Raw genomic sequence first — 18,554 nt, forward strand, 5'->3', positions numbered from 1 at the left:
TGCTTACCCTGCCTCCTTTAAATGCCTGTATGTTTCCCTTGGCATCATGAACATTAAAGGCATGACAGAAATGCCCTGGTTATCTGCCCTTTAAAGTTATTCAAAATAGTGACTACAGAGTCTTGTATTGACGGAGTTGGACAGAGAGCACTCCAATATTACCGATGCAGGGTATGCTATCAATCAGCTGGCCTTTGGAGGGAGAAGAAAGATTCCTGATTTTCACTGAACGTCAGAATTTGAGTGACATATTTTTTTTTTATCAGCTTTGGACCCCAGAAGCACCAAAACACCAAAGGGGATAAAACAGGGCTCCTTCAAGCACAGAACTCAGAAAGTCTGGCAATGGTGTGTTTCTGCGGTTGTTTTGGATTTCAAGAAGGGGAAAGTCTTTATTTAACTCTATATAATGTGTATATAATAATATAATTTTAAGGCACCTGCTTCAAAATAGAAACTGGGATGTTGGAGATAATAACAATAAACAAAAATTAAACCAAACCGGGCTCGGTGCCCAGGAAAACTACCGAGATTCCAAGAACTGGGCAAAGAATAAGCAAGCAGAGAGAATGAGTCGGGCATGTCTGAGCTGTAAGTGCCTCGTGGAAAATGACCACTGACCGCTCTGCGGCGCGGTTCTTGTTAGCAGGTCTGTGGGGCATTTGCATGTGGGTGAGGTTCCTGCCCTTCTCGTTTCAGTGACAGACTTCCAGGGAACTTGCTTTGCTAAAATGTCAATCCTAAACATGCCAGTAATTACAGTGATGCTGCATTGTGTTCGAGTTTTTATAATGCTATGAACCACTTGGAAATAAGTGGACCAGAAGTAAAAATAAGCGTTCATAACGACTTTAAAGCTAAAAGGAAAGCCTTCATGTTTCCCAGGATGCCTCAGTGTCATGTAATTTACATAAACAAAGGAGGAAATCCTCTTTGTGTGTTTAGGGGTGTGTGTCTAATACAGGAACCCATGTTTTCCTGTTATTGAAAAGAATTCTTTAATCTTTTCAGCACATTTTAGGACCTGCCTGTATTCCAGGTATGTTGTTTCCTCTACCATGAAAACAGAAGAGCAGGGCATGGGTGTCAGAGAAACCTATTAGATCTCCTAAGAGACACCTGAAATAAATGCATTAAGTTAAATGGCTAGACAGAGCCCTGTGCAGACTGATACTGTTGCCTGAATTTAGTTCGGAGAATGGTTATTCCTAAGAGGACTTAACAGACTTACACACGGAGCCGTGAGCCAGACAGGCTGCATGTGAATAGGAGACTATAAAATTTCCACTGATCGCAGGTGTTAAGGAGATGATGACTTTTTAACCATGAAAGTAAACGCAATTGGTATGAGATGTTCAGAAGCTTTTAGCCAAATATAGCTGACATAGTAAGTAATAAACCTAAGCATTATTTGAAATTATGTTTTAAATGTTTGCTAAATTCTGGTTTGGAGCAAAGGGAGAAAAGTGTCATAAAAAGAGGTCTTTAGTCTTGGAAGCACAGGGCTCTCAGCGGAGGCAAAGGCAAGGCACCCACATCTCATTCTGCTCTAGGTCCCTGCGTTCCTGCTCTAACGACCTGAAACTGCCCTAAATTCTCCTGTGTGTGAGGGAGAGTCTTCTTACCAGCAACCATGACTGGAGTAGATAGATGCTTTCTGTCCTTCATCCCTCAAGGATTCTTTTTGCCATCTGTTGAATATCACATGGTCATCTGGAAATGTAGGACCTGCGGGGTTTCTGGAAACAAAGAATGTGCCACCTACGCACAAGCTTATTGGGATCACATTCATTACAAGTAGTACTTTCCACTTTTTCTAATTCCCTTGGTAGCATCCTTTCTGTGAAGTTTTACAACTCCTACAGCAAGGCCTCAGGAGGTTTCAGGAAAGCCCTTTGAAAACCCTTAATTACCGCCCCGCCCTGGAGGCTCTAAGTCTTGAAGTAAACAGATGTAGAAACATCCAGAGTGACTCTCTCCTAGTGGCTGGCACTTGGCCTCTGTCTGAGAGGCGACAGTGTCCATCCTCAGCAAAGGAAGAACTGAGTAAGGCTGGGAGAAGGAGCTGTCTCGGCCCTGCAGGTGTGGGGACCTCAGAAATTTGGGAGGGGGGCGGTGTGGGAATGCCAAATATAGTCAGAAACAGATGCACACTAGGTTGAAACTGGACCATAGTTTAAAGCCAAATCATCATTTTTAAGTGAGGCATTACTCCGTATCTTACCAGTGAAGCCTGATACATTTACACTGTCCTATCCCCTTCGAAATACGCGTTGCAGTTTCCGAGGGCAGCCAGTAACCTCTGCTTCCTTTCAAATGCAGCTTTCCCCAGTACCTCTACCCAATGCCCACCAACCCAGTGTGTTGCTTTCCCTGCAGCTGGTCATCGTGCCCTTGTGGCCTCCTTTAAAAGTGCTTGGTGTTCCTCGGTTGAGTTGTGTTTAGTCTGAAGGAATGAGGACATAAATGAAGCAGCCTTCGCAATTATAATTATATTGTAACTGCATGAGAGTGGAGAATATCACTATTTCTTTTGCGTTCACCCCTCATCAAAGACACACATGTTCATATTCTGTGTGTGTATGTGTGTGTGTGTACACACACGTAGGTGTAATGAGAAAACCAGTCTGCGTGCCCACTGATGGGAGTGGTCTTTTCTTGGCAGTGACCAACAAGAAACCCACCCAGGCGTCCATCACGAAGGTCAAACAGTTTGAAGGCTCCACGTCGTTCGTGCGGAGGTCCCAGTGGATGCTCGAGCAGCTTCGCCAGGTTAATGGCATCGATCCTAATCGGGTGAGTGAATGCCCCGTGTTGAGCAAAGGTGTTCTCCTCACACGGTGACTCTCTCGCTGGCCGTGGCAGTGGTGGTGGTTGTCTGAGTCATATCTAACAAAGCTGTTTCTCTGTCTCGGGGATGTGGCTAAGACTTTCGGATTTCTGCGTCCTCGTGGGGCACTACAGGTCTTTTCATCATGTTTGATGCAGAAACGTAAGGGGACGCATATGAAGAAATAAATGCTGTCTGCTGTATGCTTATCAGCCAAGTGCAAAGGGCAGAGTTCAGATACCACGTCCATGGTTATTAATATGAAAAACCATGTTTATCAAAGCTGCATTTATCTTCTCATAACACCAGTAATGAGGTGTGTTTTTTTTTTCACCGAAACAACAAATAGATGGCACCTTACAAATTAAGTATTTGGATTTAACATGAGAAACACTTTAAGGTAGAATTATTTATTTAAGTACTTTGCCTTTTGCTCACACACACTCACTATACAAAACCTCAATAATGAGGAAAAATAAAATATGAATTGTAACTATGTGCTAAAATAATAAGGGAGAATCTTTTCCTTACCGTGCTAAAATAATAAGGAGCAAGATCAATTGATAGGGCTGAGAACCTGAAGGAATCCTTTTGCAGGTCATTGGGAAGGCAGCATGTAGTCTAAATTCTGACAGATGCATGTGTGGTACGCGGAGGGGGCTTTTGTGATACTAGCCTGGGGACATCTTTAAATACTCTTAAGATTTGGGAGTTTGCTTGATAAACAGAGGAAAGGAAGATGGACCTTCTTTCCACACATCTAGGCGCAAATAAAGGTGAGCCTTGTGATTAAGAGCCAAGTTTTGAAAGGTGTTTTTGCCTTTACTAGTCTTTTGTCAGGAGTGAGCTGAAGGCAGCCGTTTTTATGGATTGAGATCAGTAGTTATCTCACTGTCTTTTCCAGGATTCTGCAGAGTTTGACTTGTTGTTTGAAAATGCATTTGACCAGTGGGTAGCCAGCACAGCCTCTGAAAAGTGCACCTTCTTCCAGATCCTCCACCACACCTGCCAGAGGTACCTCACGGACAGGAAGCCGGAGTTCATTAACTGCCAGTCCAAAATCATGGGAGGTGAGTGGGCACGTGTAGGGCTCTGCTCAGCCTGTCTCCTCAGACTCACTTTTATATAAAAACTTAGGTGTTCTACAGCATAATTAAAGACCGAAAAAAAGAATCAGGATGCTCAGAGCTAGGCAGCATGAGAACCATTCTAGGGAGCTCTTCACGTGCTAAACCCAGACACAGTGGTGTGTTTCACTCTTTACCAAAAGCCAGTCTCTTTAGAAGAATCAGCCACTTAGCTAAGATGACTTATACTAGGAGAACTAACCTGCCCCGTTATTGGGAAAATCTTTCAGTTTGGTTTCTTTACCACCATTCCTGTAATTTCATTGCAGAACACTGTTTTCTAGGCTGTTTTTTTCCTATGAGTTCTCAAGGTATTTTACAAATATTAACCTACAAACTCTTACAGATGTAGTCCCCTTTCTTTCAAATAGCAGCTAGCATTCCGTTTATCCCTTGGATGGCATACAGAGCAGAGTGAGGCTGAGCTCTCTAAGCCAGCCTTGAGGGGTGAGGACCAGTGTTGGCAACTTAAGGAGAAACATTTAGAGGGTGCCTAACACATTTCTTTTAGGTGGCATTTCTTTTTAGGGAATCAAAACTGAGCTAAAAATGTTTTTAAGAAGGCTTGCCAATCACTCTGTGAGTTGAGGAAGAGCATTTCTATGATTGCTCTTTTCACTGACCTATTCTCCTGGTTTGAGGGGGAAAAAAAATTATGCACCAACTTGGTTTTAATCAAATGTCAAATGAAGGTCACATTATAGACATTTCATCTTCTCCTTGGCCTGTACATGTCTTTCGTATGAACACGGCACGGAAGCCATTGTTCCCCACTAGCCCCTGACATACATGGTGCCATTTTGCCACTAGTCTGCTAGATGTCATTAGAGAAGACACTAGCCAGCGCTTTGTTGTTATCTCCCAATGTGTTGGTGTTCCTCTTGAATGGGAGGTTGCTTGCATCCTAAGAACCTAGAAAGGTCTTCCTTAGGCGTCGATGCAGTATTTTATTATAGCTTCTCCATTTATCCTCGAAAAATGTAGTAGTGCATACTGTGTTCCAGTGGCCACATCCTGCACACAAAAGTAAAAACTATTAGACAAGGGCGCCTGGGTGGCTCAGTGGGTTAAGCCTCTGCCTTCGGCTCAGGTCGTGATCCCACGGTCCTGGGATCGAGCCCTGCATCGGGTTCTCTGCTCAGCAGCGAGCCTGCTTCCCTCTCTTTCTCTGCCTGCCTCTCTGCCTGCTTGTGATCTCTCTTTCTTTGTCAAATAAATAAAATCTTAAAAAAAAAAAAAAACTATTAGACGTAGATGTTGAAAGGAATGAGATCATCTAACACTGACCTCCTACTGTTGAGAAAATAGAGTGAGCTACTGCTTGCTATCCTGTCTGTGCCCCTGGCGTGCCTCACACGGACCCCACGTGCAAAGCCCAGCTGTAGCAGACCTGGCAGGTCAGTACACACCAGGCTCAGGACCACAGAGGACGGAGTATTTCAGTGACTGCAAAATGGGCCAGGAAATCCCAGCTTTCCCTCATTCTTCATTAGGTTAGGTTTGTCTCTGCTATTCTAGAATCAGACTTGCTTCTTGATCTCAGGGTCCTCCCAGAATGTTTTTCCACTGGTTTCCGTATGGTCTGTAGCCTCCACGGAGAGTATGTAAGCAGAGTCTCATCTTAAAATAAGGTAACATTATGAGTTTGAAATGTCTGTTGCCCTTGGAGAGGGACTCCCCTCATGCCTTCCCCTTTTGCATGTGCTGTCCTGAGAGCAGAGTGGCCAGAAACAGAAGCAGTGTCATGGGAATTGGCACATTTCCTCAGAAGGGGAACATGAGGCGGAAGCAGGAAGGCCACAGCCTCACTCCCTCCACTCTTCCGGAAGGAGAAAGAACAAGTCTTGTCCTTCCTGCTAAGATTGAGGACAGCTTTGGTAACTCCTCCTTCTCTCCTCTCACTGGGAGGTCCCTCTTCTCTCTGGCCTCTGAAGCTCACTGCCTTTCCTGCATTCATTCATTCAGTCTTCCTTCATCATCTGGTTATGCAACAAAGAAGTACTAAGTACCTGCTGTGTGCTGATCATCGTCCTACGGCCTGGATATGGGGAATCATTCTGTGTTTGGTTCCTTAATAGACTCCAGTTTCACTACTGGAGTTCCAGATTGTTGGGTCCCCCACAGAGCCTTACTCTGTGCTCTTCGTTCCCTTCTTGAACGTCCTCAGACCTTCCCACAAAGCCCCGCCCAGCTGCTGCTTTCAGTCCCTGACCCAGCCCTTCAGAGGTTTTCCAGTGCCGTATGTAAATTGTGCAGAGCAGAGACAGGAATCCGTATACCTAATGTTAAATTGCTAGTACAAGCTAAAGACTGATTTCCCCTAGTAAGAAAAAGAGTAAGTTAATGAGACTAAGACCCAGAATGGGCCCTACCTTTTGTGATCGCACGCGTGTCTCTCGTGTTCCCGAGACCTCACTTTTCGCTGGTGTGACATGTGGAGATTGGCTTAGAGATCTGAAATCCGCTTCAGCTTTAATATTTTGAGAATCTCTAATGCCTAAGTTGTGTAGATGAATCACTTCCTAATTTAAGAGTCAACTAAAAGACTTAGCACAATTAAATATAGGCTGGCCTCGGACTCCTCCAAAAGGCAAAAAAGTTTGAACTAAGCACGCTGTAATTTGTTGGCGGCATATGTCCTTAATGAGCACAGCCTGTCTATTTAAACACTTGCTGATCCTTGATAACAGTTGTACCAACACACCCTAGTTCATTAGCGTGCTGATCGGTCTTCCTTTTTGCTGCTTACCACAATTCAGTCTTCAAATTGGGTAGTGCTTGGGTTACAACATTCTGACCCCTTCAACTTTGGGGGCACCTACCCCATCCTCAGCAGATGAAAGCTGTTTCACATTTCACAGTATCTTTTGGTCTGTCCTCAGAATCTGGGCCACACATCCTAGACATGAATTTTCTCTGAACTGAGAAATGTCATAGATTTTGTGGTTTTAAAGAACTAATGTTCATGTTGGTATGCTTCCTGAAGACCAGATTCTTTACATATGTTGTTTCATTTAACCTTTACTACAGTCCTTGGAAATACAATTTATTATCTCCATTTTACAGGGAAGGAAATAGGATTGGAGAGATCATTAAATAGCTTGCCAGGCAGCTAGCAAGTGGCAGAGATGAGATTCAAACACGGGCCCTCTCTACTCTGAAAGCATCTTCGTCAGGACCACTGAGCGCCACTGAGAGTGTCTTTGCTATAAATGGTACCCCCTGAGGTTGTGCAAAAATTTGGGGGAAAAAACTAGCCAGCAGGTCCCTAGGTTTTAAAATAGGGAAATAGGGCACCTGGGTGGCTCAGTGGGTTAAAGCCTCTGCCTTCGGCTCAGGTCATGATCCCAGGGTCCTGGGATCGAGCCCCGCATTGGGCTCTCTGCTCAGCGGGAAGCCTGCTTCCCTTCCTCTCTCTCTGCCTACTTGTGATCTCTGTCTGTCAAATAAATAAGTCTTTAAAAAACAAAAAAACGGGGGGGGGGTGGAATAAGGGAAGGAGGCCAGAGACTAGAGGGGCTTTTGATTTTTTCCCTGGTCTTATTGTAGGTATTTTATTAAGACAGTAAGTCTTAAGCATTGGGCGGGGCAAAGGGGTAGTCCTAAGAATGATGGAGTGATCAGGGACCTTTAAAATTATCTTGCTCTTTATTGTTTTTGTTTTTGTTCATCTGAATTTCAACATATTAAAGAGATGAACTACTTTGGTGGCTGGGGGAGATGATGGAGACCTGGCCATGCCCTGGGCCTCCCATGTCTGCATCGGGCCCAACCCTGTCATCAGGAAAACTAAGGCCCAATGATTTTGAATAACTTTACCAAGATCCGAGTCCTGGAAGCAAGTCTGCCTGACTTCCACCGAACCACACTTTCTTTAATACCAGTTCAGACAGGATCATCATTTAAATACCTACAATCCCAGGCAGTTCTCCCCTTGTATTCATTGACTGTATATACCCCCCCATGACCATGCTTTTCTTTCTTTGGCACGCTTGAGTTCCCTCCTGCAAACATGGTATTCTATCTCCAGAGGACAGACTGGGAAGCTTTGATCTTCTGATGCTGGTTACAGAATTCCGGAGACACACGTAAGATCTGTAGGGCCAAGGAAAGGCCCTCATAACCAGAAAGAGGTTGGGAGTCTCTAAGCAAGGGGAGGCATGGTTTCCTCTCCAGCCTCTGTCAGTGTCTTAGCAGCCATCTTCTCTTCCCTTGGATGGTGGGAAGACCAGGAAGCTAGAGCCAAGTCCTCCTGCCTTGGTCATTCCTAACTTCCACTCCTCCTCTCATTTAATTCATTAAAGGTCATTCACCTTTCAAAAATACGAAGCCATCCATTTAGTTGCTGGGTCTGTAAGGTACCGAGCAATGTAGAATTAACCAGACTGAAGGCAGAGGCAAGGAGCCAGTCTGTCTACTGAAAAGTGGTGTGGCATCATGAATGACAGGAGCCCTGAAAGCGAATTCTCAGGTTCATCTCTGAGAGGGTAGATGTCTGTTTACTGTAAGCAGAGGTGATGATAAACTGTTGTATGTGTGATGACACATTTGCACTTCAAAGATGCCTCCAAGGAGTTAATCGTATGTGTAGAACTTGAGACTCCAGAAGAGAGGCTTGCTTTCAACCAGTTCGTTTTGGAGAAACACAGTCTACCCCCAAATAGTAGTATCAGTTTAGCCAACAGGCATGTCGTATGAAGTCACAGCCCCAAGGGGAACTTTTTTGCATTGCTTTCTTTGTTTTTCTTCATAAAATGTGAGCAAATCCCACATGGCTGTCCATGGCTAGCTTATTGACACTGACCTTTCATAGTGATTACTGTTGGCCCATTATTCTTAGCACAGTGCCGTGGACTATGGGACTCACCAGTGGTACTGACAACTTCTGTGTTAGAACCGCAGCGTAGGTTCTTTGCAAACCTGTTTTCTTCTTCAATAAGTGTTGTAAATTATTTTGCAGGGAAACAAATGATTTCTTCTTCAAGGCAAGCTTCTGTACAAACTGAAGCAGGTCCTAGCATTTTTTTTAACTCGGCCCAAACACCCTTGGCTAACTCGTTGAATTACATCTTGCTCTTTTACCTGTTTTATCTGGGTCCTCCTTGCGTGGACCCACCTGTACTGTTTGCTGCCCACCCGTGTACATGTCCTCATTGATTGCAGAAGCATCAACGGCACCGTCTACCTGTCAGACACTGAGCTAGCTGCAGAGATCCAACAACAAAGGAGATATCTTTACTGACTTGGCTTACTTTTCTGGGGAGACAACAGGTGTAAACAGACATAAAGCAATTCAGTAACACCAAGGTGATTGCTAAGCTGTGTTGTAAAGGATGGTTAGCACTGGCCAGACAGACAGGGGCAGGGCGAAATGAGCTCCTTTATTGCCATAGTTAATCCACTCAGCTTCATTCCAGTGCTAGCTATATTCAGAATTCGGAATGTGGCAGATTGTTTTTCCACAAAACAGGCTATTTTGGAGTGCCATATATTTTCATCACTACCAAAGGAAATTTTTTAAGCGTTGCCATTCTACTCACAACCCTTCGAGTGATGGTATCGAGCCCAGACTTCTGAGCTCTGTTAGAATTACAAGGACACGAATGTCTCCGACGTGTCCTTCGAAGCAGACTGGCCCTCCTTTGCCCTGCTGATTGGTATGCTAAAGGAGAGACCTAATGGCTTTACACTGGATTCCCCTGGGATGGAATAGAATCTCAGGGTTTGAAGCATGACCTTGCTTTGGACTTTTCTTCTAAGCAATTCAGGGTCATCCCTGGGTGAAGTGTGCAAATATTTCACCTTGTGAGTGCTCCAGGCATGAGCACGAGTAAGGTGAAGTAGCAACATCTAAAAAGAGGCAGTGTGTGTGTCCTAACAGGGTTCTAATGGTGGGGGAGGGAGCGGAAAGGTGATCAGTATGGCTGTTCTTAATCCCAATACATTAATATACTACTTTAAGGGTATCTGCAACATCTGCCGAATTTTTTATATCTTCTCTGTATTGTCTTGTTTTCTGTCAGTGAATAATGGCTTTGTGGGATGCGAACCTTACACTCTGACCCATGCTCCAGCCAGGGGTGCATGACAATGAACTGCTTATTCCTCAAGAATAGATTCATGTGTAATTTTGCCCCACTGCTCAAACCGTAATATATTTGGGGATGCACACACATACACGCATGTATTAGAGATAATTCATGGACCACATTAACTTGTGTTAAAACCACCATATGGCTGCTGCTTGATGCCAACACCTACCTAGATGTGGGACAGAGGAGACGGCCAGGATGCTTAGTTGACCCACTATTGTGGGAGAGCTGTAAAGTGTTCCTTACAGTCCTTTAAATCAAGTGGAATCCATGTCGTGGGTCCTCTAGTGCCTCTTCTTGTCACTCTTGAGGAAATACAGAAGAACAAACTTCCATTATCTTCCACCATGGCACAAACAAGGATAATGATGTGTAGGAAGCGTGCCCAAGATGCTACAGCTAATAAGGGATGGAGCTAGCCCCGCAGTCAAGGCCTGGCCCTTGCTCCCCATCCACTCAGTGAAGGCCAGGACTTCCAAGTTCACTTAATAAGCACATCTTTTCCCTACATTGATTCCTCTAAGCAGAAGAGGAGATAGCACTAATTTAACAAGATATTCATAAGGATGAAATTTATAATACTGTTTGAAAGTTCTCTATAAATGACTGTTAATTATATATCAATCCTGTACAAACACAGATTTATCATCCAGTCTCCCATTATTCTAGCCTCTTCATTTTCCTAGACAGCGTGATAGTTCATGAAACACTTGGCTTATAGAAACTCTTGGAGAGAGTAAGAAACTGAGAATAGAAACAAACAAACAAAAAAATGCATCAATAAAAATAACAGTACAAGTGTTTAACTTATATAGTTGGGAAAGCCCAGCTAGGGTTTTCTGTTTGTTTGTTTTCATTCTGAGGATCCTACCACTGTAGCTACTGCATCAGACAGGTCTGGTGCTTATGGTGCTGCAGGAATTACTGACATAACCATCTGACACTGGCCAACTACCATCAGGAGCAGGACATTCTAACAGAAGCTCTGAGAGGCTCCTGGATCTGAATCTCATGTAGTGACTGTTTCAATTTAGGACATGACCGGTTGTTATGTTGGGTGGTTTATGTGCTTTCTCGTATTTTCCAAGTGGGTCATTCAACCTCATCTTGTTCCCAGGAGGTAAATGAAAAGCAGTTGCTTTTATTTTAAGTGAGAACATTGGAGTAACCAAGGACTACTGCTTTAGGTTCCATTCAATCTGTGCATAATACAAATGACTAGTAACTAAAGAAAAACTGGGTCACAGATGTGATTTTCTCATTTTCATTGCTCTTTGGCTGTAAGCTACACTGAAGCACACAGTGAACCAGCTGGTGGGCTGGGGTCTGCTATCCTGAGCCAGGAGTGACTTCATGCATTCAATGCTTTTGAATCATGCATCTCCATCAAAACCTTGAAACAAACCAGGGGCACATATGGGTACTTCCAAGGTATCATTTATTGGCTTGACAAGGATCGTGAATGTATTTTGTCTATCCCATGGTTAAATAACCTGCAATGGATGAGAGCCATTCCTACTTTCAGAATCAACCAGAGGACGTAACTGCACAACTTGACCCAGTGACACAGTGATAGAGATCAGACTCCATTCACTTATCCCTGGCTTTGGTGGCATCACTCGGCCCTGTAACTTCCTCTAAGCTACCTACCTTACATTCAGCCTCTGTATGCTTTCCTGTATCATAGAGATTAGCACAGACCTTGACAGAATGGTGTGAGGATTAGAGGGAATTTTAAAATATTCAGTCAGGGATGCCTGGGTGGCTCAGTCGGTTAAGCGTCCAACTCTTGATTTTGGCTTGCGGGTCATGATCTCAGGGTCATGGAATCCAGCCCCGCTTCGGGCTCCATGCTGAGTGTGGAGCCTGCTTAAGATTCTCTCCCTCTGTCCCCAACCCCACCCCTGCCACTCTTGCATGCTCTTTCTCAAAAGTAAATGAATAATATACTCAATCAAATGGGACTTTTTGCAAAGAGCCAGTACATGTCCAAATATTCTATTTGAAAAAAAACTTGGAAATTATAACTTTTGTGTTCATAATATTACATGATTTCTCTCATCATATTTATCAAAAGAACTTTCTGGGGTGCCTGGGTGGCTCAGTTGGTTAAGCAGCTGACTCTTGCTTTCAGCTCAGGTCATGATCTCAGGGTCATGGGATCGAGCCCCACATTGGGCTCTGTGCTCAGCAAGGGGTCTGCTTGAGATTCTCTCCCTCTGCCCCTCTCCCCACTTGCATGTGCACAAGTATGTACCCTCTCTTTCTCTCTCAAATCTTTTCTTTAAAAATTAAGCACTTTCTTATGAAAGAAGCAAGAAAATTTTCTCACGCTTTCCTAATCCATGTTGGCCATAAGAATTGCCAAAAAATAGTAATTTCTTTGTTTCAAGTGGGAATGAACTGAGCTCTATTATAGACATTTCAAATGACTGGAATGCTGAGTTGTTTGCTATGGCTTATTGAATGCTGAACGTGCTGCATTTCATGTCTGACATTTATAGAGCATGTATGTTACTGCTGACTTACCAAAACAACGATGTTTAAAATAGCAAGTGAGGCTGTGCCAGAGATCAGGGCAAGTAGTTGACATCTTCTTGTAGGAAAGAAAAAAACTGTGTTTTCTGAACTTTATAAGAGAATAGAAATATTCTTTTTCCACCAACAGATCTTCAGCCTAAAATATTTCTTTGAGTCCAGTTCTCTTTCCCCTGCCAAAAATGGGGATACATGAATCAGAAGTAAAAGTGTTTAATAGTGTTAGACATGAAGTGGTATTTCTGACACAGACCTAAAAAATGTGCTGCGTGATGCCCATATTTCAGATTTACAGACAAGTCCAGGTTTTAAGAGAATTTGGGAGACATAAGTTTGCCAGTCAATTTTCTATGTAAGGACATTTTTTTTCAATTTTCATATCCATTATCACCATAATTTCATTTTTAAAAAGTTTAACACTAAAGGACTAAAGGGACATAATCTCTAGAAATAAAGGGCTGTTCCTTAAATTGGAAACATTTACCTTGATGAAAAACTTAGCACATTGTTCTTATTTATCTTAGTTCATGTAGACCAATAAAAACTCCATCAGCTGACATTTAAAAGTTGTTGCCCTGCTGGAACATAGAAATATCGAGAACTAAAACTAACATGGAATTTTAGCAAAGAGAAGCTGAAGAGCAGTAACTGGCCCTAAGAATGATCGTTTCTTGTTTTGTCAAATTTACCCTTGCTTCTGGGGAAACCACTCAGAGCACATACCTTGTGGACAGGACCTCAGAACGTCATCTTCAGGGTTGAAGGCCAGGGTCCTATTCCTTTCCTGGAATGGAGGTAAAGAACTTGTGCATAGTACCTGAGAGAAAACTGCACAGGAGTGTGACCTTTCTCAAACCTTCAGTGAAGAGGTAAATGAAATGGCTTTCTTTTCCCCTACACTGTATCCTAAGCTTCTAAGAAATTCTGCCTTATATCTGATCCTTCTGGTAAAACTAAATCACTAGATTTAGCGAAGGTAGTTATTTGAAGTGTGGACGCTGATGTAGAGCAGTTAGAGATTTAAGACCATACATTCCTCACTCTTCCATTTGGAATATGCCTACCCAGGATTGGAGTCCTTAGATGTTCACTGCAGCAGGTAAGAACATTAGCGTTCCCTGATTAGGAAACAAAAATAGAGGATGCTCAGTCAAGTTTGAATTTCAGATAAACAATGGATAATTTCTTAGTAGAAGTATGTCCCAAATATTGCATGGGTGTCCTATATTTTATCTGGCAACTTTCATGGGTATATACCCTCCCAGTTTCTGGCCACCATAACAAATATGGAAAACAGAATACGTTTATTTCTGTGAAACACATAAACTTGATAATGGCCAAATAACTATTTACAACTTCAAGACAGTTTGAGCCAGAGATCTTTCTCAAAGGCATTATATTAGGCTAGCCATCCAAAGATACAAACAGAGAAAAATCTGAGCAGACTGCTAAAGAAGGACTGTTAGAAAAACTTAGAGATCTGTGATTTACTGTGGCTATTCTTCATAGAATAAATGCTATAGTAAGCATAGAAATTCCACTAAAGCGCTCTTATCACAGAACATGCATTCCTGGTTAATTTTGCCTAGGGAAGAAAGCTCAGTCATCAGTGTGCATGTCTTTGGCTTGGTTTTGAGGAGTTAGTTTACTGACAAGAATAAAAGGAGGCTGCCATAGACTCTTGGAGGCACCCAACAGAACAAAGGCTCCCATTTATGGAGGAAGATTTGAGAAGCTCTACTGTCTCAAGAGTTAGAAGTAGAATAAAGAAGTGTAACAGGGCACGTGGATGGCACAGTCGGTTAAGCATCCAACTCTTGGTTTCAACTCAGGTCATGATTTAGGGTCCTGAGATAGAGCCTATGGTCAGCTCCGAGTCTGCCTGGGATTCTTGGCGTTGTGACTCCCTATCTCCCTGTCCCTCCTCCACCCCTTCCCTCAGTCACTCACATGTGTTCCCTTTCTCTCTTGTTCTTGCTCTTTCGAATAAATTTTTTTTTTTTTATTTTGAAAAGGAAGTATAACAGGAAGCTGCCACTTCAGAGATTTGGCCTCCTCTCTGACTGGCCTATGGTTTTCTTAGTAATAATGGACATGACCAGTCTGAGATCCCTTGACAAACCCTGTGGCTTGCCTCCAAGCTCTGCCTCACCTTTATCCATCCTGCTGACCATCTGCAACCCCTCTCTTTTTGTCAGGTAAACAAGCGTGCAAAGTAACCCTGGCTTAGCTGTTGGTTGGTTTGGTTTTTGTTCTAGTTCTACAGGAGTATGGCCTCCAGAGGTGATGCTGCTGCAGGTTCAGTGAACCATTCAGTGGGTGATACCTGTGAACATGGAAAACAGTCTGTTTCAATATTTCCTCACTCTGAGAGCACATAAAGCATAAACATTTCAGTTGCAACATATGAGTGACAGTAAAGCAAGAAAATAAGTGTGTCATTACTTGGGGGCAAAGATACATGTTTTAAGAAAAAGAAAAATGAAGGCAAGTCTTTATTGGCTTAGGGATTTATTCCCTTTAACAAATTTTGGAGGGGTTAAATTGTGAGATAACACATTTTGTGTGTGTGTGTGTGTGCACATGAATGCACATGTGCACACATGCTTTTCAGATTTGATGGATACCATCAGTCGGAAAGCAACTATTTGTTTCTCTTTTATTTAAATTAGTGGCCCGTACCAAAAAGGCAGTAGTAAGAAAGACTTAGACTATTTTTGAGTTTAGATGTCTGAGCAGAAACTGATTTTTTAATACTTTGAGAAAATCTAAATGTAATTATCATAATTACTTGTAGTGCTCTGCCCCATAGGAAAGAACTTTCAAATGGAATCAGTATCTTCCTCATTGAACCTGACTGAGAACATTCAAAGCCAGGATCATCTTTACCCTCTTGTAACAAGGAGGATTAAACTGGACAGAATATGATGGATGAAAGTCAGGGGCATTCTGTGAGTCACATATAAATACTGCACAAGATCTAATCTCCTTTTGATTGTTTATATATTATATATTATTCTCTCCATCAGTGTTTCAGTCTGTCCTATGGACCTTATTTTCACAGTTGGTTGATTTTATTGATCATCTTCCCAGGTCCCATTATAAGAGGTTGAGACTTATGGGGGGCAGGGGGGGAAAATGTGTTTTTCACAAGGTCAGAGTAGATCACACATCTGTGATAAAAGCCAAGGGCTTATCCTGCTAGTGGTTTCTACAAATGTTAAGGTTTTTTAGACATTAGGTAAAGGGGGAGAAAAATGACTTTTACAATTATTTTATGTGTCAGTATACTATCTTGTGTATTTTCTCTAAGCCTTTGACTTGTAAACTTGAATGAGATAGAATATATCATAATTTTTTAAAGGCCTACATCATTTAAAAGCAAATGTTTATCTCAGAGTTCATGTGTATTTTAATTTTTCTAGCCGCAGTGCGTTTACCCTCTTGGTCATTTGTATTCGTTTCCCACCGATGCTGTTAGCAAATGACCACAAACTTAGTGACTTAAAATAACACAAGTGTATTACCTTCTAATTCTGGAGGTCAGAAGCCTAGAATGGGTCCGTAGTGCTGTGTTCCTTCTGGAGGCCCTAGGGAAGAATTTTCTTGCCTTCCTCCCCCTTCTAGAGGGTGATTCTGTGCCATGGTGTGTAGCCCTTCTCTGATCTTCAAAACTCCCAGCGTAGCATCTTCATGCCACTCTCTAGCTCTTACACTCTCACCTCAGGCTTATAAGAACCCTGGTAGTTTTATTGGGTCCACCCAGATAACCCAGGATAATCATCACATCTAAATATCCTTAACTCAATCATATCTGCAAAGTCTCTTTCACTATGTAAGGTGAACATTCACAATTCCCAGGAATTCGGATGTAGGCATCTTCAAGAAGCCATTGTTCTACCTGCCACATCGTTTTCCTAAACAATTCTAAAAGCTCTGATGTACACTCTTATGTAATACTGTCCTTTCATTTTTTTCCTTTCATGATACAGTTTTCAATACTTCCTATCAACTGTATTGTACTAACCTATTATGATTTGAGACATTAAATGTCTTATAATTTAAAATTTAGAACACCTGAACATTTTATGAAGACCCAGGCCATAAGTGGCTGTAAGGGCTTTCCAGGTGCTACATTACCAAGAAGTTTCTCACTTTACCAGCTGGGATATTTATACCTTGGCCCTTTCTCTTTCCTTAAGGAATTTGTTTAGCCTTAGTAGTTACGTGGGTTCTTTACAAGTTTCTAGGAAGTCTTACTATTTAAAGCCTTTGCTGATGAAGATATTGTAGGTCATTTGATTTTGTTTAAAATCTTCCTTTTCCTCGATATTTTCCTTCCTGTCTCCTCAGAAAAAAATGATTCTAATGCCCTACCTGTAAATAACTTTGTGGTCATCCTCTTAAGAGACTGACAGTTCCTTTTTTAGCTTTGATGTAAAATGTCAAGGTCGGGTTTATTCAACATGTACTCATTACAGACAAGTTCAAATTACCTGATCGGATTTCTTTCTTTAATTCAGCATACATTTAGGAGTGATTCAACATGAGCTCCTGAAATATAACTACCATGTTGATTCAACACTTTTCCTGTGTTTCTTAGGGAATATATACTTCTTTTCCTATTGTGGTATTTCTTCAGCCTTGGTATGATACACACTAAAACACACTAAACAGAAAATGACTTTGCACAGATCTGGGTTTGAATTTCTGGTCTGTGGACAAGTCCTTAAACTGTAAACTTGACTTCCTCTTCTTAAACAGAATTATGGAGTAATGCTTACTCCATAGGGTTGTTGTAAAGATTAAATAAACTCACACAAAATATCTAACGTGGTGTATAGGGAGCACTGTGGGATTTAGCAGTAGCTGTTACAATTAACAATTATATTAATATATTATAATTAATATTTTCTTTTAATCCTACCTTCCTGTTGTCCTGCCTTCCATCCTATTAAGGGAAATTCTTATGGGATCTGCATTTTAGTCAGACACGAGAAGGGAGTGAAAATATAGAGTATCCCTTACATCAGGTGTGGTAGAGGTGCGTTCTCTGTTTTGTGTTTGCATTTTTCTTATCTTGGGGGTGGGCAGGGAAGCCAGCTAATGATGATAACATTGATAGTCCCTATATTGGGTTCCTACTATATGCCAGGCAATTTTTTTCATTCACATTACCCCTAAAGAGTAATTATTGTTATCCTCATTTTACAAATGAAGAAACTAGATGTCAGAGAGGTTACAGAGAGGCAAGGAAACTTGCCCAAAGCCCCATATGTAACAAAGGGAAATCAAGACTTGAATCTAGGGACTAGCTCTCAAATCATATCCCATTAGAAAGAGAAAAGTAGAAAATCTCTTCAAAGCAGCTATCACTGATGCGTTTTTTTTTTTTTTTCTCTAAAAGTTCCAAGTGTTCCTCCAACAAAATTAGATTCTGTTTTCACTTTTTGGCAATTACTGTAATGTTTGACATTGGGCAATGTTGTATTTTCAGTATAACATTTCAATTAGGTATTTGTTGCTCTATCACAGTTAAGTTATTTTCCAGTCAAGTGTTTAACAGTTAAGTTCACTCTCGCAGTGTTATCCTTTCGTATATAATGTTTCAGATTGTATTTTCTTTTCCTCTAGGAATATATCTTTGAAATTATACTTCAAAAGGAAAATGCAGTATGATTGTTGAGACTTAAGTTATACATAAGTGTTCAGAAATACATATGTTATATAAAGTATGACACACTTATAATCAACTCTTATTCATAACAAATACTTGTTCTTCAACTCTTGCGTGATAAACACTTACAGACCAGCAACCTGCATGGGTAATTAAGATGGAGTCCTGGGTAAGGCAGTCTTCAACAATAAAATATGTATAAATCTTCTTTGGGAAATAAAAGACTTGGAAGTAGGTCATAAAGCTTTTCTTCAATGATGATTAAGAAAATAATTCCAGAACTATGATTC

The 18,554-nt window shown here is 41.8% G+C and overlaps 1 protein-coding gene across 1 annotated transcript in view; it reads left to right on the forward strand.

Moving 5' to 3' along the window:
• Positions 1-952: 952 nt before the first annotated feature.
• STXBP6 (syntaxin binding protein 6) overlaps positions 953-18,554 on the forward strand; it is a 50,339-nt gene continuing 32,737 nt past the window's right edge. The window contains exons 1-3 of the mRNA XM_032856223.1: positions 953-1,039; positions 2,666-2,796; positions 3,735-3,900. Coding sequence (XP_032712114.1) covers positions 2,752-2,796; positions 3,735-3,900 — 211 coding nt within the window. The 5' untranslated portion in view covers positions 953-1,039; positions 2,666-2,751. The remainder of the gene's footprint in view (positions 1,040-2,665; positions 2,797-3,734; positions 3,901-18,554) is intronic.

The sequence above is a fragment of the Lontra canadensis genome, unplaced genomic scaffold, assembly GCF_010015895.1.
Source record: "Lontra canadensis isolate GAN:19392208 unplaced genomic scaffold, GSC_riverotter_1.0 scaffold12, whole genome shotgun sequence".
Taxonomy (NCBI): domain Eukaryota; kingdom Metazoa; phylum Chordata; class Mammalia; order Carnivora; family Mustelidae; genus Lontra; species Lontra canadensis.